Source organism: Cydia fagiglandana, chromosome 20 (assembly GCF_963556715.1).
Source record: "Cydia fagiglandana chromosome 20, ilCydFagi1.1, whole genome shotgun sequence".
NCBI classification, from domain to species: Eukaryota; Metazoa; Arthropoda; class Insecta; order Lepidoptera; family Tortricidae; genus Cydia; species Cydia fagiglandana.
Window position 1 is genome coordinate 9,121,185 of NC_085951.1, and position 27,428 is coordinate 9,148,612.

Here is a 27,428-nt window from a genome sequence, read left to right on the forward strand (position 1 = left end):
GCACATTTAGACGATGCGAGAACTCGCAGCGACTTTAATTACATTGCGGTTTTTGGTCGTAACCAACAGTCCGCAACATAACTAAAATCGCATACGAGTTCGCGCGCCCTATCAAATCAGCCCTAATCAAAAATTGCCTACTCCAGAGCACACAGTCGCTGTGGCCGAAATCGGTCAGGAGCATCATTAACATCACTCATTTAATTATTTAGATCCTTTAAAACGTGAAAACTGTCCTCGTGATAAAGGCTTCAAAATAAAGCCAAAGATTGTAATCTATAACGTCATTAGATATATTATTATTTTTGTGATAAGATAGGATTAAGCCGGATGGAAAATTGTTTTTTTAAGAAAAATAGCGTTGCGTTAAAGCAGCTTATTAATCTTATTATTTAACTACCTAGATTTTCTGAGACAAATTACGAAGCAGACATACATTAAATCATTGACCATTTGTCAGTGAATTGGTAAGTAAGTTTATTTTAAGTAAGTTTTATAAGTAAAAAGTTAACAAATGCCTCTTGCATGTGTAGGTAATTTTTCTAATCCAAAATCATGACTTTTAATTTAATTACTTAACTTTGATTACTATTTCTGTTTATTTTTTATGCAAAATAAATTGTAATAGGAGATGATAAATCACTTTGCACAACTAAAAGGGGCTTTACCTAAGGAAAGTTTTTAATATCAATAGGGGGCAATGGTTTATTATTTCTACTGCTCTTGCTGCCACTGTAACCGTTTGATATAAGGATAACAATACGTATAGGTTTAGTTTAATATGTATTTGTTTGTTTAAATTGTAATTACCTTCCTAGATTTATTGTATTTTCTCAATGTACCTACCAAGGTATCATAATATAGATAGAGGTAATTTTTAGTCCTTAAGTAAGCTTATCATGTCAATTGATGGAATAAATATTATTATGAAAACTTGTGGTTTTTTTGTTCACAAACAGTAGGTCTCACTTGTAGCTTAATCTAAACGTCTCGCACTTGGCCAAATTTTCAGTCTTCACATGACGAGTATACTCATTAAATCGATGATGGAATGATAATTCAACCACGGGGTTTCCAAGACAGCCAATTTTATCTGCTCATTGTTTATTATCTGATCCACAACACACCTCTTTATTAACGATTATTTATTATACTGTTGCGAGTTGCCAACAAGCTTGATTAGAATCTACATCAACTTATCACGATAGGTAATTGTGATTGGGAAGGTAAAAATTATTAAAGTAATTTTCCTCTTATTTCCTTCAAATTACCTACAAATCAACTTTAGTTAGGATATGTACAGACGTGACAGCGTGATAAGGACAGTGTCCGCCTGTTTCTATCGCGTTGTGTTAAAACGTGACACGTATTTTATCGCTTCGATAAAGCCATCCATAATACGCCAGTAGCAGAGATATCACCACATTTGTACAGTGTGGTTACCACCAGTTAGGCACTGACATAAACGCTGTTGAGAACGTAACTTACTTTCTATGCATCTCGCTCGTACTCGCATATTAGTGCGAGAAAGATTTATAGAAAGTAAATTATAGCGCGGACGTGGCAGGCCCAGACGGAGATAGCGGGACGACTTGGACGCCTTCATCAGTGGCTGGGCGGAGAAGGCACTACAACGGGAGTCATGGAAATCAGGGGGAGAGGCCTTTGCCCAGCTAAAAAAAATATATAAATAGTAAGTATAGTATAATTTGATTTGGACATTGTCAGTGTTTGACAATGCGGATTACAACACAAGATGTTTTAAAAAGCCTATATGCGTACACCAGAAGATTATATATTATATATCATAAGGTTCTCTCACAATAGGGTATTTTACTGTATTTAAAATAAGTTATTTTATACCATGCAAGAAATAAAGCACCAGAGCATTAATTGCAGAAACGTAGACAGCAGTTATTTTTAGACACAATTTCTATTTTAAAACCCGTATACTACTTTGTAGGTAATTTGATAGTGACGTCACATGGTAAGGTTTCATATAAATTCTATAGTAGCAAAATTGTTTTGACAGTTCCAAAAACAAACCCACAGTAGTAGTCTAATACCCTATTTGGAAAAGGATTTTCGGAATGTTTGATGAATCCAGGGATCAGATCTGCAGGGCTAAGATGGTCGGGTTTTTATCAACTGTCATCAAACAAGTATGTAAGTGCGAAAGTGATGCATGACATGACACGCGATAAAAATGCGACAGATCAGATGATAATGAAATTACAAATTTAATTCGGTTAAGTTTTAGTTTCTGAAAGCGTTTAACATCATAAATTTTTCATAATCTGTTAGTGTCCAGTAACTAGGTAGACTTATTAAAATATGAACTATTATCATAAAAATATATTTTGACGTCAACCCAGGTGTTAGCGAATAAACACGATCAATCTTTACCATCACTATCTTGTCCATCATTATTGCTAACAACGATAAAACACTTATGCATCAGATAATTGATTTATAATTATTTATCTAAGACTATAATTTTCATTTCTTATAATTTAATGGGGATTATAAATCTTTTCCACTCACATGCTTGATATTTTTCAGTGACCTCTATTATTATAATAAAATAAGGGTGACAGCTGGTAGCTATAGTTACCAAAAGCATGTGAGTGGTTAGTAGAAAAAACTGAATCCATAGACAAAAAAGTTCTAATTAAACTTCACACAGTATTACTCGTAATAAATTTTCCTCGCGTTTTCCTGGCTATTTGCCACGGCTACGGCTCATAGGAACTTTAGGTCCGCTTGGCAACTAATCCCAAGAATTAGAGTAAGCGTTCGTTTTTAAAAAAGCGACTGCCATCTATCCTTAGCCTTACTTAAACTAATTATTGAACGCAAATCGGTTTTGGTGAGGTGGCTAACGTCTAGCTCGCAAAAAAATACTAGAGAGCGATACTGCTGACAGATGACGTAGCGGTTCACAATTGACTGACACCTACCGTCATATGTCAACAGTATTGTAGGCTAACGTCTACTTAGCTCGCAAAAAAATACTAGAGAGCGATACTGTTGACATATGACGCAGCGGTTCACAATAATTGGCTGACACCTACCGTCATACTCCCACCTTCAACTTCCGTTTCCAGTTTTAATCCCCACCATCGACCACCAGGGACCGCGGCTCGGTGCCACGGAGCTTGCCTTCTTTGGATCTCAAATAATTATAAATAATACGGAGTTGCAATAATACATACCACTTACCAAAGGGTATTTTTTATTATTTATTATCGTTCCGCATGACTCCAGAAATTATCTACCTACTACATACATGGCACCTTGTTTATTATTTCTTTCCATATCCACCGCCACCACCGCCGCCGCCACCGCCTCCCCCGCCGCCCCCACCGCCCCCACCGCCTCCTCCATAGCCTCCTCCATAGCCAACTCCATGTCCTTGTCTACCACATCCGCAACTGTTGATGTTTTGATTCCCTGTGGTTTTCTTTCCTCCACCGCCAAGTTTTAAACCGCGTTTTTCTCTAATTCTCTGATCTGAAATTTAATACCAAACAGTAAAGTGTCATTCTGTGGAACTTGTTATGTAAACAAAAGTCACTAGTTAATTCATCAGTTAGAGACAATTTCAATATGGTGGTTTGTTTACATAGTTAACAAATTCCACAAAATGAGACTTTAGTAAAAAATGCAGTAGATTGCCATCTACCCCTTTAGAATGTTAGGTTGATCTTAATTAGATTATATATAAACTCGAAACTAAAAACTTAAATGAGTTGAAGAACCCATTTTAGAAAAAAGGTAATAAGTAACCAAAGTAACCTACTTTCAAAATTTCATACCTTTAGAAATCTGAATGGATTCGCGAGTCCATGTTCGCTAGTACCATAGAAAGTACTACAAGTTCATATTGAACGTAAGAATAAAAAAAAATATAATGATGGACTTTCTTTGGCGGAGGTAACTAAACATGTCCATTGTCCATTCTGTAGGATATTTAGTCATGTACGTACCTATGGCAAATTAAAACATGGCTTATTGTATCAAAACTTTGGGTTATTAAATTTTCTGACTCCGCTAAATATTGGCAAGAGAAAAGACAAGATTGAACTTAGGTGCTCAAATAAAATTACCATTAATAATCTTAATTTACTAACCTGAGTTTAGGGCAGCACTCTCGCATAGACATATCGTCAATGCAAACATCACAAGTAACACCGTCAGGAGCTTCATATTTGATAATAACCTCAGAAGTGAGACCGTCCCATTTATATACGACTTTATGCGTTACCATCAGGGTATTTCCCTGGCTCTTGAATCTCATGTCTTATTTAATTGACAGTCGCGTCACTACATAATATGTGCACTGCAGTTCGTTTGTGGTGTGCGTGACGCGGCCGCTGTAGGACACCATAGCAAGCGCAGACTTCTGGCCGAAGGGTGTGGTGTTCCGGCGGTTCCGGAGCAACCATCCGAATCCTAAACCACAACGGAGCCACGCTGTTATGTCGTCGTCCAAATCTAATGTTTAATTTGTCTTAGTTTTAATTTGTAGTTTTTTTGTTGTTTCCATGTATTCTTATTTTGTAGTTTCGCAGTGCATTGATTTTTACTGTAATGCTGTGTCACTTATTTGAGTAATAAATAATTATGATTTGCTTTGGATTAGTGTTAGGGTATCGTGGGTGTGATCAATTTTTCCACGAAGACTCGACCCCACCAAAAAAATTGTATATATGTAGTGTATGCAGAAAAACTATTAACAGGTTTGCTGACTGTACATATGGTAGCTCACTTTAAGACTCTTGTCGATTTTAAGGGTTCCGTACCCAAAGGGCTAAAACGGGACCCTATTACTAAGACTACACTGTCCGTACTTACGTACTATGTCCGTCTGTCCGTCTATCTGTCACCAGGCTGTACCTCATGTACCGTTATAGCTAGACAGTTGAAATATTTCACAGATGATGATGTATTTCTGTTGCCGCTATAACATTTTTTGACTTAAAAGGTGAGTGAGCATTTTAAAAAACATTTTTAAAACTGAAGAAAGTTTAATTAAAATAACAAATCATGTGGTTTATATGGTTTATTAATAATTATTTACAGTTTCTTAATACATACTAATGAAAGACCACACTTTGTAGTGATCGATAGGGGATTCATCAGGCCGTGTAGCCAAGATGCCAATCGCTTACGCTCCGTAGCGATCGAAACGCAACTGCCATTGTCGCACTCATATGGAAGAGTGATAGAGAGACATAAAGCTTTTCGTTGTCGAAGTGATAGCGATCCCCTATCGATCGATTTAGACGGCGCGACAATTTGCATGCGATTTTAGTTACATTGCGGACTATTGATGTTACATCCGATTCAGCCGATCAATCAAATATCGCAATGTAATGAAACTCGGATGCGAGCTCGCGCGTGCTCCTGTTTTAAGGAACACGTTAACTTTTCCATCGATGTGGTTGGACGGGGTAGCCGTTGACGGAGGCGACGGAGATGGCCATCACGAGGCGCATGTCCCCGTACGAATCCGGAGACGTCAGACGGAACTCACGCAACACCTTCACATAGTCTTAAGGAACATGTTAACATTTCCGACGATGGAGCTGGACGGGATAGCCGTTGACGGAGGTGACGGACACGGCCAGCACGAGGCGCATGTCCTCGTACGAATCCGGAGACGTCAGACGGAACTCACGCAACACCTTCACATAGTCTTAAGGAACATGTTCACATTTCCGGTGATGGAGCTGGACGGGGTAGCCGTTGACGGAGGCGACGGACACGGCCAGCACGAGGCGCATGTCCTCGTACGACTCCGGAGATGTCAGACGGAACTCACGCAAAACTTTCACGCACATAGTTTTCACTAGTTTGGTGCCGAAGTATCGACCTGCAAATATTTCATTGATATGATCTCTGCACACAAAGTACCCTGATGGCGAATTCTCGCAGACGGGTTTGAAATAGAATAATTGTATAAGAAGCGAACTGTATAGGTACTTTATCTATTGTCATTATAAACAAGTAATTGATATTCTTCCAAGGAATGCCTTTTATTGCATGGTATAACTATGGTCATTTCTGAATATTCCATAGACCCCTTAGAACTATGTAACTATTTACTTATAAATTGAAAGGCAACACAAAGTTGAGAAGAATATTTAACCACAATTTTGTACTTCGAAAAATGGTACCAAATTTTTGATGTGTGAATGATACCAAAATTACATCATTTTGATATTAAGATGTAAGTTTAAACTGGTCTGCAGATTCATCGAATTTTATATATACTCAAAATAACTTATTTCATATATTATGTTGCTTAAAAACATAATGGCTTACCCATGCAATCCATCGGTCCCAAGCTGAACGGTATATAGCAGCTACCGTGCTGCAGCTTCGCGTGTTCGGGTCTAAACCGCTCCGGGTCGAAGCTGTCCGGGTTGGTCCAGTACCGCTTGTCCCGGTGCATGTGGAAGATTGGGATGACGAGCGAGCAGCCCGCCGGTAATGTTGCGTTACCTAAAACAGAGTAACTGTATAAACTGTATGTATAAGTATATAAATTGAAGGGATGTTTACAAAAACAACATAACTGACTACACTGGTTGACACCTGAAACGATTGACAATGTTCTTAAAAACGTGTCAACCGCTCTAAGCAGTTATGCTGTTTTTGTAACCATCCCTTCAATTATAGATGGTCAAGCAAATCTTGTCAGTAGAAAAAGGCACGAAATTCAAATTTTCTATGAGACGAAAGCCGTTCACGCTTACATTATTAAAATTTGCCGCCTTTTTCTACTGACAAGATCTGTTTAGCAACTTTATTTCATCATTTGTTGGCGGTGACGAATACTGTAGCACAGAATAAGTAATAGTACTACCGTATAGAAAGGAAACTTCCTAAAAAACCGAAGTTTGACAGGGGTTCAGAGTCGAATAATGCTGTCCCTGTCTAATATATGGCACTATCCCTGTCGGCTATTTAGGGTTGAAAAAAGTCAAGCCATTATCTTATCTGTGGTCGTGCACGCAAAGGAAGGTCAAGTTGTGTCAACCCTAATAATTGCTCGGAGCAATGCTGAGCCGAACGAAGCCGAGTTTGCCCGAAGTCAGGAGTTTCGTACCCCTGACTGTAGCTGATTTGTTTTTGTGTCCATTTCGCGAAGCCTACAATGATCACAAACTATGGATACTCATTTGTGTCAATAGAAATAATTAACTAGGTCTACCTATAATTATAGTTAACAAAAACGCTATAGGTACTCGGCTGGTATTTAGCTTAAAATATTATTATTATTTGTTTCTCCATTTTGGAATTCACGGGCCTACAAATCCCGGTCTTTTGATAGGCTTGCGTGGGGATATAGATCCAACACGTAGAGGCCCCTTGGAGAGCTTTAATGTCATGTAGAACGCCTGCTGGAACCCGTTCACAGGCGCAACAATAAACACCCATGAACCGGTCGCAGCAGGCATTGGGACTATTGTAGAAAAAGTGAATAGTATACCGGTCTATGGATTGAAGTTTGGATGGACAATGAGACTGGGCTATTGTAGAGAAGTCCGGACACCTGCCATAACAATGCTAAAACATGTTATCGAGGCAGGTGGTGACTTGCCGCTGACTAGATGGGCCCCTGAAACTGCCGTCGCGAAGACGACCAGGAGCAACATCAGTGTGAGCGGCTCAGGGGTGTCGAGAGGTGTGCGCCGCTTTCTACCCAGTGGCTGTTACCAGCCACTGTGCCAACTCGCGTCTTATGCATCTTTCACTTCCACCCCTGGAGCATATAGCTCTAGCGACTCCTCTCTGGACGGCCAATGAAGGCAAGCCAGAGCTGAGAGTCCTGCGGGTCCCCTTGGGGTCCACTCCGACCGACGAAGACACGCCGGAGACGGAGACCCTGACCGACTCTCGGGAGCACTCGGGTCCGTGGGGTCGTTACTCCCCAACAGCTCGCCACAAGCTGCCCTGCGGGCTTATTATTATTATTATTATTTTGTATCTCCTTTTGGATATCACGGGCCTATAATCCCGGTTTTTTGATAGGCTTGCGTGGGGACACAGATCCAACACGTAGAGGCCCCTTGGAGAGCTTTAATGTCATGTAGAACGCCTGCTGGAACCCGTTCACAGGTGCAACAATAGACACCCATGAACCGGTCTCAGCAGGCATTGGGACTATTGTAGCAAAAGTGAATAGTATACCGGTCTATGGATTGAAGTTTGGGTGGACAATGAGACTGTGCTATTGTAAAGTGTTCGGACACCTGCCATAACAATGCTAACACACGTTATCGAGGCAGGTGGTGACTTGCCGCTGACTAGATGGGCCCCTGAAACTGCCGTCGCGAAGACGACCAGGGGCAACATCGGTGTGAGCGGCTCAGGGGTGTCGAGAGGTGTGCGCCGCTTTCTACCCAGTGGCTGTTACCAGCCACTGTGCCAACTCGCGTCTTATGCATCTTTCACTTCCACCCCTGGAGCATATAGCTCTAGCGACTCCTCTCTGGACGGCCAATGAAGGCAAGCCAGAGCTGAGAGTCCTGCGGGTCCCCTTGGGTTCCACTCCGGCCGACGAAGACACGCCGGAGACGGAGACCCTGAACGACTCTCGGGAGCACTCGGGTCCGTGGGGTCGTTACTCCCCAACAGCTCGCCACAAGCTGCCCTGCGGGCTTATTATTATTATTATTATATGTAAATGCACAGGCAGCTTAAAGCTGATACGTGCACATCAATGTCCACTTGTGTTTTGTAGTCTACGAAAGACACATACATAATACATTATATAATATACATATGTACGTACTTATTTGAATATCATCAGATATGGTCCTCTGCAGCATCACTCCGATAGGGAAGAGCCGCAGGACCTCCTTGAACGCCATGTCTAGGTACGGCATCTGCTTGATGTCGTCATCAGTGACGTCTCTGTCGCTGTCGCCGAACACGCTTTTTATTTCAGCGTAAACTTTTTCCTGTTTAAAATAAGAAATAAGTAGGAGTCGCATTTATTAAAGGAGCTATAGGATAAATTATCTGCATATGTATTTACAATTGTGAAATATACAGTGATACGGATCTGACAGCTAATCTAGATGACGCCGCACGTTCAGTGGTTGAATTGACCTACTTTACGCTAGCGCTTGAGAACAACATTCATCTCGCTTAAATAGACCAGAAGCAGTATCATGATCGCATTTTTATCACCTTTCATGTCATGCGTCATTTTCGCACTTACATATTTGTTAGAACGTGACAGGCATGGTGACAAATGATAAAAAGACGACCATCTTAGCCCTACAGACAGAGACACCTGTCATGGCATGTGTCACTTTCACTCTTACATATTTGTTAGAACGTGACAGGCATGGTGATAATGATAAATAAATAATAACTATTACTTTATTTATATTTTTAGTATTGGCCTTTTGAATTTTACCTGGTGGTCAGGATGATACGCCATCATCAGCAATAAAAAAGATGCCATCTTTGCCGTTGCCTCTTGACTCTGTAAGAAATTGAATATATTTTACAGTTGTCTTTGAATTGTTGCTTTTATTTTGACAGGCTTATAATTTTATGAGACGGTGAAGGGATCATTATAACAATCTGCCAGTACATTTTTAACCATTTTATACCGGGTGTGGACTGTAATATGAGCAAAAAATTTAACTATAGGCTGTACTCCTCATACTGACCAACATTTGTTCAGCAACTTTTAAAAATAACTTGTGGTTTGATTTTTAATACACTTTAAAGTTTATTCTAAGACGCAATGTATTGCGAATTTTGTTATGTTTAAGGCGTGACAAGCAACGTCAATCACAATGACATGGGGTGGCGATAGCGTCCATTGAAGATAATATTTATTTTGTATGGAAAATAGGCAGTCTAAATACTTTCATAATTTTTATAAGTTGTTGAACAAAAGTGTCACCGTTTGAGGAGTACAATCTGTTTTAATTATTTGCTCGTGTTACAGGCCACACCCGGTATAGGTAATCTTCATCTTTAGTAATTCTTTTTTTTTACTCATGGCTCGTTTAATGGTACAATCAATACACTCGTACTACTTAGCTATGGGAACTATGGGATAAAGTTATAAAAGTACGTACCGAAGTAAAGAGTGTGAATATTTCCCTCAACATTTCGTCATAGCTTGATATTTGTTTAGACAACACAAGTCTATCCACGACGCTTAGTTCAGTGTTGTGTGCATCATCACCTTCCAATTTAAGTATCTCCATTTTCCTATCATCATCCATGGCTTCCAGGACTTTAAGTCTGTGCTGCACAATGACGTCTACCATCTCTTGCATCTTTTTTATAAACTTTAGTTGCTTTTGATAATATTTTGTTATTCTGTACAAGGGCTCTATTTGAAGATACCATTGTGTCATCCTCATAAAGACGAGCAAATATAAACTGCAACAGAATTTCGATAGGTTAATGGACATCTAAGAAAACTTTTTCACCACAGTAAATAAGTATTATTTGACCAAATAAGCATTATTTGCTGCTTAAAGACATGAATAAAGCAGGTTTACTTACTCGTGTGATTCGCGGATGATCCAATGCATATTTGGCAACTTTAGTGTTTGTTGTCTAGTCAATCCCATCAATGCCTCTAAAAATAAGAACATAAACGTCATAAACACATGAAAAAGTGATGTAGAATTTCATATTTAATACTTATGTTTTTCCACAAAAGTTTTTATAGCCGACTGTTTTTTCGTTATGGTCAGTAATTTGTTTCTAATCAAGAAATTTCTAAGTCCAATACCCGAAATTTGTTGTTCTATCTAAGATTACCTGGTATTCGGTTTATTACCTTTGGTTTGTATAGGCAAACCAGGTTTGCAAAAATGCTTTCATTGATGTAGGTAACGTTTCTTAAAGAATGTCAAAAAATTTTTTTCTACATGATTTAAAATATTTTTGGTCGTTTAATATAATTAAATAATGGAGTAAAGTGACAAAGTCACAAGTATTAGGATAATACTAAAGAAATATTACGGCAGACAGTGTAAGTGGTGCCCATGACGACTTCGTCGTAAATGTCGAAGGCCTCGCCGCCTCGGCCCCTCAGCCTCGCCAGCATCTGATCGGCCTCCCTGTTAAACACCTCTTCGTAGCTCTCCACTGCCCTTCGGCCGTAGTTAGGCAACGCTATTTTCCTGCGTGTTCTCCAAGTTGGCCCTGTAATTTTTATTTAAGAATCAGAACATGTAGGTTTGAGCTTTTGAGATTCAAAATTATTGAGGAGAATTCACAGATATTTGATTCCACTATAAAGATTAAGTGTGTAACAAAAACCATCTTCTATTTGATTTAGATTTTAGATCTTCTTTTTAATCAAATCGTAATTAATTGTTATATAGGTAGTGACATTTTTCTAAAGTTAAATTAAATTAATCGATCGAGTGAGAAGAGGTTTTAGGACAACTTAAGGATGATTCACATTAGATCGGGCCGTGTACTTTTCTATGACATGACAGGCGACCACGTGATGCTTTCCATATAATACGATGCGCTGGAAGCTCCGGCCCGGACACGGCCCGGTCTAACGTGAGTCATCCTTTACCTGATCCGCTCAGAATGCCTTCTCCTAAAAAGTCAGCCATGTACTTATACTGCGGTCCTTTGGTGCTAGTTTTCGAGTTCGTGAGTAGACTCTGAAATATAATATTTAATTTAATTACAAAGAATCCTAATGGGTCGAAGTGTGTAAAAAGGACCGACGCAAACAGCTTTAAGAATAACTCACGCTAAACTGAGCCAGGGCCGGACCGAAGCTTCCGGCGCTTCGTTTTGTGTGGAAAGCATCACGTTAACATTGATCTGCCGTCATAAAAATGACACGTCGGATGCACCGGCCCGGGCTCGGCCCGGCTTAGCGTGAGTCATCCTTTAGGTTGTTCATCAGTCATGCTTAACGATTCGTCAAGATCCAAAAGTGTTATTGGGCCCAGAATAAGTAACAAAAATCAGAATGCTATGACATCTTTAGAAAGCGACACAATATTTGTTAAAAAACTTAAAAGTCTACATCTAGAATAACCATGTTATTCTGATGATGATTTTATGAAAAAAATAGAATTTTATTTTAAAAATAGTTATAGTTAGTTTTTAGTTAAAATAGTTAGTTTTAGTAATAGTTAATGCATGATTATCAAATTAACAAACTGTAATAAGTGACCTATGTATGTTAGTTTATCTAGAATTCTATTTAAACAGCTTAGTTAAAAATGTATGACTTGTAAAATATATTTTACCCATAAAGAAACTAAATAAAAACTAAAACTAACTAAATTAGATAAGATAAGATTACTTTGACGTCGTCAGGATCGCTGACGACCACGTTGAGGTCGGGGCCAAGCCAGAATCGCCACACGTCGCCGTATTCCTGCATTAGCTCCCCGATCACGTTGTTCAGTTCTGAAAGAAGGAGGATGATTCACGTTAGACCGGGCCTGGGCCGGGCCCGAGCTTCCGGAGCTTCGTTTTCTATGGAAAGCTCCACATGATCACAGATCAGCCGTCATAGCACGGCCTGGTCTAGTGTGAGTAACAAGTATTGTGCCGGTTTCCTCACGATGTTTTCCTTCATCTAAAAGCGACTGATAATTTACGAAATAAATGATATTTCGTACATAAGTTCCGAAAAACTCATTGGTACGAGCCGGGGTTTGAACCCGCGACCTCCCGATTGAAAGTAGCACGCTCTTACTGCTAGGCCACCGCGCTCCATATTTAAGATCAACTAAATGATTAAATTTAATTAATTGGGATCCGAAAATACATATATTTTGGAATATGGTGAAAGAGACAATAAAACTCTTAATTCTGAGTATGTTGCGTCAGAAAAAAAACATAGGTTGTGGGACTGGATCCAAAATGGGTACAATTCGGTATCACCTCGTTAGAATCTGGTGTAACCCAACTAGGGTTACCAACTTTTTTTTGGTGGAATATAGTTTTTTTAATATAGGAATTTTCCAGAACGAGGCATCATCAAAAATATAGAACATTTCAAGAAAATATAGTACTTTTAGATAAAATACTAAACATGAGTACGTGTGAGGCTAATAAGTACGTTTAATTAGAAATATAGCATTTTAGCGAACTATATATTTTTCCAAAAGTATATAGTACAGAGAGCGAAAATATAGTACAGTATTATACAGGATGATTCATGAGACGTGAGCAGGACTAATCCTGCACACTCAGTAACTGATAATTGATCGATCACCGTCGTATTTAGGTGAAACAATCACACTTTTTCCTATTTATTAACTTTATGGCGAGGGCAAATTTAATTATCTACAATAATGGTCACCCTACAATACCTAATTAATAAACATAAAACCTCTTTAACCGTAATGACAGCATTATGATTACGAAGAAAATAAACTGTCAAACTTGAGTGAGATACGAATTTTTAAAAATAACCAGACCGTGATGACATTCAATTTGACACAGAATATCGGTAGTTTAGTATTCTAATTGTAGGGTGACCATGCATGTCGTAAATAAATTAATAACTTTTTTTTTCAACACGACTAGAAAATTAACGTTAACCTCACTAATACTGATACGAAACAGTTGCTTATAATTTACGAAATGCGCAGTGTTAGTCCTGCTCACGTCTCCTGAATCACCCTGTATACATAATATAGTACGGTTGGCAACCCTAAACCCAACTGGGTAAGTACTTGCACCGCTTGAGCTATAGATTTACGAATACGTATTGAAGTATTCCTAATTAATGAGTAAGGTTTCATATTAAAAAAAATATATTACTAATAATTGACTTAAATCGATACTTAAAATTAATAATTTTAAATTAAATAGATAATAATAATAATAAATAATGCAGGGCAGCTTGTGGCGAGCTGTTGGGGAGTAACGACCCCACGGATCCGAGTGCTCCGGAGAGTCGGTCAGGGTCTCCGTCTCCGGCGTGTCTTCGTCGGTCGGAGTGGACCCCAAGGGGACCCGCAGGACTCTCAGCTCTGGCTTGCCTTCATTGGCCGTCCAGAGAGGAGTCGCTAGAGCTATATGCTCCAGGGGTGGAAGTGAAAGATGCATAAGACGCGAGTTGGCACAGTGGCTGGTAACAGCCACTGGGTAGAAAGCGGCGCACACCTCTCGACACCCCTGAGCCGCTCACACCGATGTTGCTCCTGGTCGTCTTTACGACGGCAGTTTCAGGGGCCCATCTAGTCAGCGGCGAGTCACCGCCTGCCTCGATGACGGTGTTAACATTGTTATGGCAGGTGTCGGGACCTCTTTTACAATAGACCAGTCTCATTGTCCACCCAAACTTCAATCCATAGACCGGTATACTGTTCTCTTTTTCTACAATAGTCCCAATGCCTGCTGAGACCGGTTCACGGGTGTCTATTGTTGCACCTGTGAACGGGTTCCAGCAGGCGTTCTACATGACATAAAAGCTCTCCAAGGGGCCTCTACGTGTTGGATCTGTGTCCCCACGCAAGCCTATCAAAAAACCGGGATTATAGGCCCGTGATATCCAAGGAAATACAAATAATAAATGGATTATAATTTGAATTAAAAGTAGTATGTAAGTTAAAATAATTTGACCTAAAATAGTAATAATGATGTTCTGTAAATGTTTTAATGTATGAAATAATAATGTGTGCTGTAACAGATATAATGTGTTGACATGTAAAATACTTACATTTTATCAATAAAAGTTTGATTGATTGATTGATTGATATTTTTTTCTGTAGTGTGTTTTCAAAGAAAAAAAAAACACAACATTCGCTTATACCTACGAACCAGGAACAACACGAACGACCTCGAAAATTCATATTGAGGATTCTCTTCCTCAGAGTCAATTATAATTATAAATTATAATGACACGACAATCCTTTTAAAAGCTGATTGTTCTTGCAGAGGACTTGGTACATTGGGTTATTAGCCCGTTTAACCAGCCATGTAAGCATGCTCAATTACTTTTGATCCTTACCACGGTAATTTCTTGCAGTTTACTTGGCTATCAGGAATTTGTAATTACAGGGAAATTAGTTGTTTTTCCTGGTCAGACTCGTGGTCAGGTGATAGGGTGATACTATGATTATGAACGCGTGATTGAGTTTAGATTGCGCGTTATAATAATTACTTATTCAAATATGTCCCGCATACTTGTTCGAAGAGATCATGAAGATACCTACATAAAAGCAAAAAAAGATGAGATTAGTAAAGGATTCAGGGAAGCGGCGTAATGAAAAAAAAAAAAGAAATGTTACGCTGACGCGTGTTTGAGAAAAACCAAATTATGACCAATGAAATTGCGGACAAACAATAGATTAATGACTTTAAAGTCTTTAAACTTTGTCGTCGGACGGGAACATGAATCTCAAGGCATTGCCAAGTACGGGTAGCGCTGGTAGGCCGGGTAGTTGACTGGGCAAGGCTAACATTTGTCGGCGCCCAGCGCGCCACCGCCATCGAACATCGCCCTCTGTACAGTCAACGTATACCTTCCGAAGGGACCATGAAGCTCAAGGCATTGCCGAATACGGGTAGCACTAGCGGGCCGGGTAGCTGACTGGCCAGGGCTAACGTTCGCCGGCGCCCCACGCGCCACCGCCGGTGAATATAGCCCTGTGTACAACAGGGCTACAATCTACATACCTTCGGATGGGACCATGAAGCTCAAGGCATTGCCGAGTACGGGTAGCGCTGGCGGGCCGGGTAGCTGACTGGCCAGGGCTAACATTCGCCGGCGCCCCACGCACCATCGCCGGTGAATATCGCCCTGACTACAACAGGGCGACAGTCTACGTACCTTCGGGTGGGACCATGAAGCTCAAAGCATTGCCCAGTACGGGTAGCGCTGGTGGGCCGGGTAGTTGACTGGCCAGGGCTAACATTCGTCGGCGCCCCGCGCGCCACCGCGCCCACCACGCCAGTGCCACCGCTGCCAATGCCAACCATATGAACATCCTGGAACAAAATAATCTTTAGGAGTATTAAGAGGAGAACAGAGGGCCTACCGCGAACCACGTTCGACGTGTTGCCTCTTTGTCGCACTTGTCGCACTTTGTCGTACGTAAGTGTGACAGGGAGGCAACAAGTCGAACGTGGTTCGCGGTAGGCCCTCAGATTATAATACCTATATGTTATGGTGCCGTTCTTTTACATATAACTTGTTTGTTCTTTTCCTTGTTTTTCTAGTTCAGTCACTTGTTTTATTACATTGCGGTTACTGCGTTGCATTGTTGGCACAACAGTATAGCGATACAACAAAAAAACCGGGCAAGTGCGAGTCGGACTCGCGCACGAAGGGTTCCGTACCACAATGCAAAAAAAAAAACAAAAAAAAAGCAACAAAAAAAACGGTCACCCATCCAAGTACTGACTACTCCCGACGTTGCTTAACTTTGATCAAAAATCACGTTTGTTGCATGGGAGCCCCATTTAAATCTTTATTTTATTCTGTTTTTAGTATTTGTTGTTATAGCGGCAACCGAAATACATCATCTGTGAAAATTTCAACTGTCTAGCTATCACGGTTCGTGAGATACAGCCTGGTGACAGACGGACGGACGGACGGACGGACGGACGGACGGACAGCGAAGTCTTAGTAATAGGGTCCCGTTTTACCCTTTGGGTACGGAACCCTAAAAATGTACTTCGTACACTTTATTTTAGTCAATTTTCATTATTCAGTAGTCTGTGCGGAAAGAGAAGAGTCGTGGAATTTATGGGAATCAATACATTCTATGAACTTTTCTTTCCGCACAGACTCGATATGTAGGTATATGAACATATTTACGACTGTAAAATAAAAATAGAACAATTTGGTGTATTTGGAATACCGTAAAACGGGGTGAGTAGGTTTCGCGGGGAGAGTTGGGTTATGAACAGGGCGGGAAGGTTTGAGAGGGGGGTGAGAAGGGATTTTAAGGCTACTGCTACAAAAATAATGTATTCCAATTTAAAATGGGGCTATAGTAATACGTATAATAAAAAAAATCGATCCAACAACCTTCAAAAATGAACTTTGTATGAAAAACCCTCTCACCCCAAATACGAGGCACTACGGGGTGAGGTGGGTTTTCCTCTTTATCGTCAAAGTTATGAAATGGAACTAGCCAAAATAAAATACAAACTAAAATACAAACGTCCGAACCACTTATTATATACAGTTATACGCCATTCAGTTTTCACAATGTAAAAATGAAATTTTATCGAGGTTTGAAAGTCAAATTTAACCCAACTCACCCCATTTTACGGTAAATGGAGAATTTTACTAAACATATTGTATAGTTGATGTCATCTCTACTTAATTTACTTAGGTTTTTTTCTTCTGTACGAGTATACAAGAAAATATCCAAGATTGTAAGAATATATATATATACCTACCTATTTGATGTAATTTAGATTAGTTATGCGCAAGGATCAGAAGGTTAATGTGACAATAAAGTACAATGTTTGTTCTATTTCCGTCTAGTAAATAATTTAGAGATGCCACGAATATTCGGCAACTATTCGGTATTCGGCCTATTCGGCCATTTTGCCGAATATTCGGTATTCGGCTGAATGTTTCCTGCTATTCGGCCGAATACCGAATATCTGTTGCACCTACCTAAAAAGATAAATTACACAAAAAATAAATAAAAACTAGGTATATTTAATATGTATTTAAAATGTAATCTTGGAAAGTAGATAGTTAAATACGAAGGCACGTTTTTGAGCATTTGTTAATTACAAAATATATTTTTTTTACTCTAACTACATTCATTAATTCTGTTCAACATAAAAATTATATCTTAGCAAGCGTTGTGCTTTGTTGGCAAACAGTTCTCATAATAATTGTGACTCAAATGTTCGCATGTAATGCCGAATATTTGTTCGCCGAATATTCGGTATTCGGCCGAGAGACGGGCCGAATATTCGGTATTCGGCCAAATTCACTATTCGGGGCATCTCTAGTAAATATCCTTAACAACCAACTTGAAACATTTGGGCAGAGCGTCCAAGCAATGTCGGCTCGATATCGCATACAAAATGGTCTTATTATCGTAAGATCGTGACCGTACGCATGGCCACAACAATACTTACTACGTTTCGTAAGAAAACCGGTCTCGGCTTTTGCAAAATTGACACAGTTGTAAAAAAGTCCACGTGAAAGGTGTATAAGGTGCATTGGGGTGATTTCGAAAGCGGGGTAATTTTGAAAATGTCAAATATACCGGGTGTGGCCTGTACCACGAGCAAATAATTAAAACATGAATTGTACTCCTCAAACGGTGACCCTTTGGTTCAATAACTTTTAAAAATTATAAAGTATTTAGACTTCCTATTTTTCATACAAAATAAATATTATCTTCAATGGACGCCATCGCCATGCCATATGACCATATCATTTGTGATTGACGTTGCTTGTTTGTCATGCCTTAAACATAACAAAATTCGCAATACATTGCGTCTTAGAATAAATTTTAAAGTGTATTAAAAAACAAACCACAAGTTATTTTTAAAAGTTGCTGAATAAATGTTGGTCAGTATCTTTGGTTGTACAGCCTACAGTAAAATTTTTTGCTCGTATTACAGGCCACACACAGATTAGTAAACTAAAAGCAATTACTACTATAGCTAGAGTAAGCAAGATGCCTTGGTAAGCAGCAGTGTAGCGTAACAGCTTTTTCAAATTTTCCGATCCAATATCGAATGTCCGATACGACTACAAAAAATCAAAAAGTAAAAAGTGCTTTTTTAACTTTTCTTATAGGTACAGTAATAGAACAATTAATTATTGTTTGTTGTGCAAAAGAAAGCGTTAATGAAAATAAAAAAAAACTTGATCACATAGGACATTTTCTATTTATATTATATGAAAACTTTCTAAGAGTTGCTAAATGTATGAATTTTTTCAGGTTTTATAGATATTTGCAATTATCAAAATAACCCCACTTTCGATGTTACCTCAATGCACCTTACTGCATTCCCTTTCATTAAGTAAATACCTTATTATAAAAGTCTGGTTGTTTTTAACCAGAAGACTTTTGCAAGGTCATGTCAGAGACAATTAAACACTGATGAAAGCCTATCGCTTGATCTGAGCAATCAAGCAACAGAACCCCTAGTATACCTAAATTTCATTCGAGATGACTGACGAGCGTTCGCGTATGATTGATGTCTATTTTTGTATGGGATTTTGAACAGTGCACCAAGCGGGACGTTTTGGAAACTCAAAACCCCATACAAAAGCGACACAAACGCGTACGTCACGTCACGCTATCGAATGAAATTTATACTAGGGGTACTTATGTAGAAAGCTAGAAAGTAAATCCAATGCCCTATACCGGGTGTGGCCTGTAATATGAGCAAAAAATTAAACTGTAGGCTGTACTCCTCATACTGACCAACATTTGTTCAGCGACTTTTAAAAATAACTTGTGGTTAGATTTCTAATACATATTTTTAAAGTTTATTCTAAGACGCAACGTATTGCGAATTTTGTTATGTTTAAGGTGTGACAAGCAACGTCAATCACAATGGCGTGGCGATGGCGTCCATTGAAGATAATATTTATTTTGTATAAAAAATAGGGAGTCTAAATACTTCATAATGTTTAAAATTTGATGAACAAAAGTGTCACCGTTTGAGGAGTACAATCTATGTTTTAATTATTTGCTCGTGTTACAGGCCACACCCGGTAGATGACACCCTGCAAGCCTATTATGGATCGCTTTATCCACATTTATCCACGTGATAAAACAACTGTCACTTTTTAACTCTGCGGGATAGAAAGAGACGGACACCGTTTTATCACGCTGTCACGTAGACAAATACGACCATCATATCCGTACTGCTCGCACTTCTATTGAGTGTTGACACTAGGACAAATCGCCGTGTGCCTGCTACACTGCCACATCTCAAAAAACCGTTTTTTCGAGAAATCGCGTCTCAAAGTTTTGAGAGTATAGTTCAGGGTGTTTAATAGGATCTTACTCCTTTAGTTTTAGGTCTATGAATTTAAAATTAAGCTTTTTTTACTCGGAATGATATAACCCTCCTTATGACCACGCCACTTTTTAAAAGAAATGTATATTTTTTAAGACACAAGGCCCGAAAGACAGGTATTTAGAGTTGTGGCCGTATTGCAGAAACGTTTTTTAAAGATTTTGAGATGCGGCCAAATTTAAACACAAAATTATTGGATAAAGGTTACCATGCAAATATAAATAAAAACACCAAAATAGTTAAAATCCCTTTATTTTTACCCGACTACGGCAACGCAAAAGGAGGGTTATGATTTTGACCGGTATGTATGTGGGTATGTATGTATGTATGTATGTATGTTCATTTGTTCCCTCATAACTTCTAAAGTACACATTATAATTTGACAAACGATATGTCATTCGAATTATCTTAATCGTCCGCTGGTTATAGGCTATATGAAGTCACAAAAGAATGAACAAGGCGTCCTCTAGAGGTCATAAAGTCTCGAACGAAAAAAATAAAAATAAGTAATGATTACGTGATGTATATCATTTGAAAGAGCTCAGTTAGCACATTTCAAATATATAAATATTGTTAGCTTTTGCGACCGGCTTTGCTTGCATGCACCCGATGAAACATTAATTTATCGGGTAGGTAATTCGAACTACGAATCTACAAGCGCTCTGGATTCTATCCGCATATTACCCGACTACGGCGATACAAGAAGGTATTTGCAAAATAAATTTGTTTGGCCGCTATAAACATAGTGTTTTTTTTAATGACCTGCAATATTTTATAACGTGAATAGGTATAGAAGTCCAGATCAGCCAAAATGTATGAAACAGCCGTACAAGAGAGGTAGGAAGCTCGCTGTACGCGTTCCAAAGCCGGGCGCCTTCGGCGCCCTCATACTAGAGGAGTCGGGCGTAGCCTGACGTACGTGGCGCGCTGCAAGCAGTCCAAAGCCAGGCGACTTCGACTTTCTCATACTAAAAGTGTCGACATACGTGACACGCTGGACGCTTACCAAATCCGGGCAAATGCATGAAACAGCCGTACAAAAGACGTGCGGGCACGCTGTACGTGTTCCAAAGCCGGGTGCCTTCGGCGCCCTCATACTCAACGTGTCGGGCGTAGCCCGTCGTCGTACGAGGCGCACTGTATGCGTTCAAAGCCGGGCGCCTTGGGCGCTCTTATACTAAAAGAGTCGGGCGTAGCCCGACGTACGAAGCTCGCTCTACGCGTTCCAAAGCCGGGCGCCTTTGGCGCCCTTATACTAAAAGAGTCAGGCGTAGCCCGACGTACAAGACACGCTCTACGCGTTCCAAAGCCGGGCGCCTTCGGCGCCCTCATAGTAATAGAGTCGGGCGTAGCCCGACGTAGGAGGCGCACTGTACACGTTCCAAAGCTGGGCGCCGAAAGCGCCTCCATGCCAAAGGATAGCGCAGCCCGATATATGTGGCGCTCTGCGTGTATTTCTGTACTGGGGATGCCCTCGAAAAAGTAATATAAAGTGACTTCGAATAGGTAGTTAGTAACGAAGTCATGACCCCAAAATTAATTAAATAAAAAATAAGTTCAAAAACTAAAACCCGACTACTGCAAATCGCGCTCTAAAAGTATGAAACAAGATAGAATTCTTATCTGAAGTTATCAAACAGGAAATATTATAAATGTTATAATTTTTTTAATAAAAAAATACAACGTAATATGTATAATTTACTACATTATTTATATTTTTACAGAGATTCAGAGGATAGCTGTGGTCGTATGCCACTTTACCTTAAAATTTATAATCGTGGCATACGACCATGCACGGCGATCCTTTGAATATCTCTGTAAATATATCAAAAATGTAATATATTTTATTACGTTGTATTTTTTTATTTAAAAAATTATAACATTTATAATATTTCCTGTTTGATAACTTCAGATAAGAATTCTATCTTGTTTCATACTTTTTAGAGCGCGATTTGCAGTAGTCGGGTTTTAGTTTTTGAACTTATATCAACTTTGATAGGAACAAGATCACTGTACGCGATAATAATAATATGTGTAACTCAGCTAATTATTATTTTCTAGGACGCAACTCAAAAGCTTCATTTAAAACGTGTGCTTTATAGCCACAACTCAAAAGTGGCTGTATTGCAGGGAATTGTCTGACAATTTATGGTCAAATGCATAAGGCCACTTGTGAGAAAAAGGCTCTTAAAGACCTTTTTTGCTATGGCTCTCGAAATAAGGTCGTAAATTGAACAATTTTGAATACGAATCTGCAATAATCCAGAAAATCAAAAATTTTGAATTGTGGCAGTATAGCAGGCACACGGCGAAATACCTTACCTTTATTATAACAAGATGTTGACTGATTGGCAACATCTCCGAAACCGATAATCGTTTTACGTTTTACTAATAAAGACCTCGCTTTTATTTATTTATTTGCCCACCGACAGTAGCATCGCCAATTACTATCATTAAGCTTCAACGTTTCAATCTTGAAGGCATAATCGGAAAGAGTAATAATTATGCTGTTTATCTTCAGGTTTTACTTTATTTCTCAATGATAATTATTTACGTGGTAATTTACATTACGAACAGAAATAGTCTGGATTTTTTTGTAAGTTTATTTTAGACGGTGAAACTTAAATCACAATTAGCTACGATACGATACGATTATAATGCTAACTGGGAATTTCTATTTAAGAGCCCTTCAACGTGCACACTAGCGCCACAGCTAAATAATCGTAATTATTTAAATTTAACGAAAGATATTGAAAAAAGGAGGCCGCTACGTACTGCATTGTGTACTTAACCTTTTGAATACATCAAACCAGTTTTTATGTTGCTGGTTTCGGCGATCTAGGAACTCAAAACAAAAACGGCCGTTTTAACTTTGGACGCCTAGCTAGTGTGCACGTTGAAGGGCTCTTAAAGTTGTACCCCCAACTTGCATTTTAGATTTTTGAATTTTTATATATTTTTTGGAATCACGAGCTCCTTCGATCCTAATACAAGAAAAAAAGTGTCGCCAAAATTTCATATCCATTTCGGTCCGTTTTGTTACGGTAATAGAAGGTTGTGTTGAAAACCGTAATCAAACGGACAATTAAGGGGACACTTTTTTTCTTTGTAAAAATGGAAAAAGTTCGTGCTACTGAATATAAATAATAACAATTCTAACACCAACATTTTTGGTACAATGCCTTACTATTATGTAATATTTGTGTAATATTTATTTATTATTTGTGTAATAATGCCCTATAATATTTAATTATTTATTTATTATAATTTTATTCTCAGTCACCAGTCACAATTAATCGCATTTTTTTTAATGTTTCGTTTGCAACTTACCTCGAGTGACACAGTCCGCGCACTGTAACCTTTTCGAAGGCACTCCAAGTATAAGCCGGAGGAAGCTCGCGACACGACTCGCTTCTTGTCCCTTTACCCCCTACAACACCAACAGACAAGGTTGAAATACGTGATGAAAATGATCATAAATATGTACACCTGTCATCCTGATACATTTTTACTTGTCGTGTAATAAAGGCGTATCCAGATTAGTCATTTTTTCGCCAATCTGATTAAATTGCCTGATCAAATCAGGAGGATCGAATTCAACCGCCGATAATGACCGATATTACCGATAAAATGAGGTGCGGAGGCAAGAATACCAATTTGTGATAGCAGGATTTTCGATCTGGGGCAGGTTTTAAATTTGGATGCCACTTAACTTATAAGTAGTGTACGACACAGTGTTGGCCATTATTGGCCGTACTAAATCTGTAACCGTAGGTACGTTACGATTTAGGTAGTTTTATATTTTCCTTTCTTTCGTTAAGCTGAGAAGAATCGTTAATTTGCGTAAAATGCACCTCCTAAATGAAATGAATAAATTACCTACTAGAAACGTCATAAATAATAACTCACGCTAGACCGGACCGGGGCCAGGCCAGAGCGTCCGGCGCTTGGTTTTCTAAGGAAAGCACCATGGGATCACCGGCCAGCCGTCATAGAAAATGACATGTCAACGCCCTGGCCTGGGCACGGCCCGGTCACAGTACACTAAGAACAGTAGTGAATCTAAGGCCGCTCGGCAAGTTATTTGCCTACTCTTGCGTTGGCGCTTAGGGTTGTCACGTTTATTGTACCTTCATACTGATACGCGACCCGGCCGCCGCGCCCCGCGCCCCACGGCGGGTTGGTCAACGACACCTTCTCGTAACTCATGAGGCCCTGGTACTTGTGCAGCGCTAAATTCAATTTTTAAAGAGTTTTTTTTCTCGATTTTAGCCACCGTAGCCTATGGAGACTAACAAGTAACGCTAAGCGGTATTCGTAGGCAATGGATGTTCCTATATTAAGGGTGTCACATGTGCGTTTCTGACTTATGATGCAATTGTTCCTACAATACAATACGACCGCGGCGAGCTGTACTGAGGCCTACCGAGAGCAGACAAATGCGAGCGGGTGGGCATCGTACTCGAATGCACGCGATCACAGTCGCGTCGCGGTACAGCCCACACTGCCGCCACCGTATTCCCCCGTATTTTATGCTAATGTGTGCGTGGCAGCGCGTGCGTACACGGCGTCCGGCGCGCACGCACACATTCAAGCCGGCAGCGGCACATTTCTATGAAGATTCACTACTGTTCTTGTACTGTGACCCAACGAGCCAACGGACGCCAGGCACTTCGTCTGAAAGCGGCCACCATTCCGTTAACATTTTGGCCCACCTCTGCCTGGCAACATGGCCCGCCCAGCTCCATTTAGGTTTGATTATGACGTAATAACTAACCGACGTATCCTTATGTTGTACCAGTGTTGACGAAACGTTAATTGCAATTAACCATTATAAATTGAACCGTAGGTACGTTTTACCTACCAACTCATTAATGTTCATAAATTGTCTCACAACAAGTGAATTACAAAACAACACGAGCTAAATTACTAAAGTACCTAAATTTACAGCATTGAATATGAACATTATATCAAATAAAACAAAACCAAAATAATATGACTCTAAACAACAAATATCACCGCTGGAAGACCGTGCATCAAATTTTATATTTACATAGGTATACTTACCCAAAACGGGACGGGAAGCAAAACCGGACTTCACAGACGTACGTAAATATTTGTTCCTGAATCACGTGTGTTATGAATTTAACTTAAGTACCTATTTAAAATATTATTATCTCGTCTAAGTGCACACAACATCTTAAGGTTCCGCCACACAGGCGTGTTTTCCGGTAAGCGTTTTTAGCGTGAGCGCCGCCCGCAAAACGCGCCTGTGTGACGGAGCCTTTAGATAAGTGTACCTAAACGTGACATTCGTATGACGACTGCAGCTGCGGTAAGGATGACTCACGCTAGACCGGGGCGCGGCCGGGCCGAAAAATGTCCTAAAATATTTATTTACTAGCTTTTGCCCGCGATTTCGTCTGCGTGGAATTAGAGACAGCCACGGACGTAGAGAGTAAACTGGATAGAGTACATTGGCCAAAAAGTGTGTCCACATGAGAAGTCAAGGTGGGCCGTTGCATCTCTTTCTAATTAGGGTGACCATACGTCATATGTATGTGGGATATTAGGATAACATTGAATATATAGTTCGGCCAGGATCTTCTTCTATCTGTCATTTTGACTTATGTATTTGTAAGAAAGGGATAAAACATGATTTAACTAAATCAGACCCGTAAAGTTTTATGAATAAGCGCCATTGGCACCAATCCACTTAACGGGTTAACCGGTTAAACCTGGAGTTACCATGGATACCAGTACAATTTGGCACTGGGTCAATGGTTTAACCGACTAACCCTAGGTTAGTGGAATGGTGCAAGTGGGAAGGGCCTAAGAGGGATTGTCAATAGAGATGACGTCAGGGTGTCATCTATTGGGCATTAACATGTCGAGCACTAGGATGTTTACCTTGGTATTACAAGGATAACTCCATATGGTATGTGTTTTTACTAAAACATTCATAAAAACTATTGTTGAAAGCCCCAAAACGCCGCTACATTGACCCTTTGACCTGACGCTCCCGGCTACAGCCAAATAACAACCTTCTTACATTCCCACAAGGTTCAAAATTACGCCAGCACACGATGGAAACATGGAAAGAAAAGGCGCTTATTACAATGGGTAAATTTACCTCTGCCTGTATTTCTGTTTTCTTTTGTATTGTCTTCTTTTATTGAGGTGTGCAATAAAGAGTATTTGTATTGTATTGTATTGTATTGTAAATTTGCCTTCCAGACATCCGTGTCAGGTGGCCACTGACGAGCCTTCCAACAGTCCAAATAGCGTGGCTGCAATCCAAAATCGGTCCGTGAATGTCAAAAACGTACAATGTTTAATATTAGGATGCCGTCCATTTGGAAGATGCCGTTACAATTAACGGCATCCATTTGGAAGGCTCGTCAGTAGCCTGCTTTAGAGACCGACGCTCCTTTGTACATCTCACGCCCAGCTTTCGTTTTAAAATCCGCAGATGAGGACATAAAACTAAAATATAGCAGCGCCTATGAGAAACGTCACGCAACATTCACCCTTCTCGTCACATCCGTCAACGCTCTTCGCTCCTCATATGTCCGCCTCCATTAAACATCTCATGGCTCCTCTACAGTCTACACGATGGGCCAACGCCGGCCACTCTAAGGGACGCAGCCATGCGGTAGAATGAGATAGCAATATCACTTGCTCCCTCTAACGCATAAATGCGTCCCTTGGAGTGGCCGGCGTTGGCCCATCGTGTAGAGGAGCCATCAGTGAAGCTATTGCTGACCGCTGGAACAGATCCCTAAGTGTCGTAATGGGCTGGCTTAGATCAAAAATCACAATTTCGATAATCAGAGCCACAAGCATGTGCATCCGCGGAACAAGGCACAGATTTAAATCCACAAAAAGGATCCTTTTTTTTTTAAGAGGGGAAATGCTTTACGCATACCACCCGGCGCGGGGACGGGCCGGGATGGTTATGTGGGCCTCCCTCGCAGCCCTAGCCCTAACCCACCATTACCTACCATTCCTACCAATTCTCTTCATATATGTATTTTTTTCCTTGTTTCAGTTTAAATAAACTTGTTGTTGCTTTAATATTCGTTTATTATTTTTTAAATCTATTATAACTAGTTATTAGAGTCAGACCACGAATAGTCTGCAGCGGATTTGAAACGTCAAACTTCTTTGTTATTTTAAACGTCAAACTTCTATGAAATTATGACGTATACCTAAATGACACTTGCACTGCGTGGGCTATCAAATCCGCTGCAGACTTTTTTTGGTCCGACTTTAGTTATTAGTGGTTTAATAGCAGTTTAATGATGAACCGATGTTTTGTAAATAAAAATCTATTGTTCACTCGTATATTTTGTTTTATCTGCGATCAATTTATAAATACTGCTATTTTCAAAATGAATCTTTAAGCATAATTATGATTTATAATA

The 27,428-nt window shown here is 39.8% G+C and overlaps 1 protein-coding gene across 3 annotated transcripts; it reads right to left on the bottom strand.

Moving 5' to 3' along the window:
• Positions 1-5,050: 5,050 nt before the first annotated feature.
• On the bottom strand, positions 5,051-23,432 carry LOC134674534 (cytochrome P450 4C1-like). Of its 3 annotated transcripts, XM_063532637.1 has the most exons (11): positions 23,332-23,432; positions 15,818-15,975; positions 12,332-12,438; positions 11,585-11,675; positions 11,017-11,199; positions 10,552-10,627; positions 10,116-10,425; positions 9,440-9,508; positions 8,807-8,975; positions 6,331-6,510; positions 5,051-5,878 (listed from the first exon to the last, which is right to left on the bottom strand). In XM_063532637.1, the coding sequence occupies exons 2-11, from the start codon at positions 15,972-15,974 to the stop codon at positions 5,703-5,705; spliced, it is 1,518 nt and encodes a 505-aa protein (XP_063388707.1). In that variant the 5' UTR covers position 15,975; positions 23,332-23,432; the 3' UTR covers positions 5,051-5,702. The 3 variants fall into 3 exon arrangements, with proteins under 3 accessions (XP_063388707.1, XP_063388705.1, XP_063388706.1); XM_063532635.1 differs by lacking the exons at positions 15,818-15,975; positions 23,332-23,432 and adding an exon at positions 15,664-15,767; XM_063532636.1 differs by lacking the exons at positions 15,818-15,975; positions 23,332-23,432 and adding an exon at positions 15,510-15,616.
• Between the last annotated feature and the right edge of the window lie 3,996 nt (positions 23,433-27,428).

Excerpts from the sequence above, each read along its gene's own strand:
- LOC134674534 (XM_063532637.1), bottom strand. The coding sequence starts at position 15,974 with ATGTTCATATGGTTGGCATTGGCAGCGGTGGCACTGGCGTGGTGGGCG. Across the intron at positions 11,676-12,331 it reads GCGATCCTGACGACGTCAAA|AGTCTACTCACGAACTCGAA; the intron begins GTAATCTTATCT and ends ATTATATTTCAG. Across the intron at positions 6,511-8,806 it reads ATCTGATGATATTCAAATAA|GTAACGCAACATTACCGGCG; the intron begins GTACGTACATAT and ends ACTCTGTTTTAG.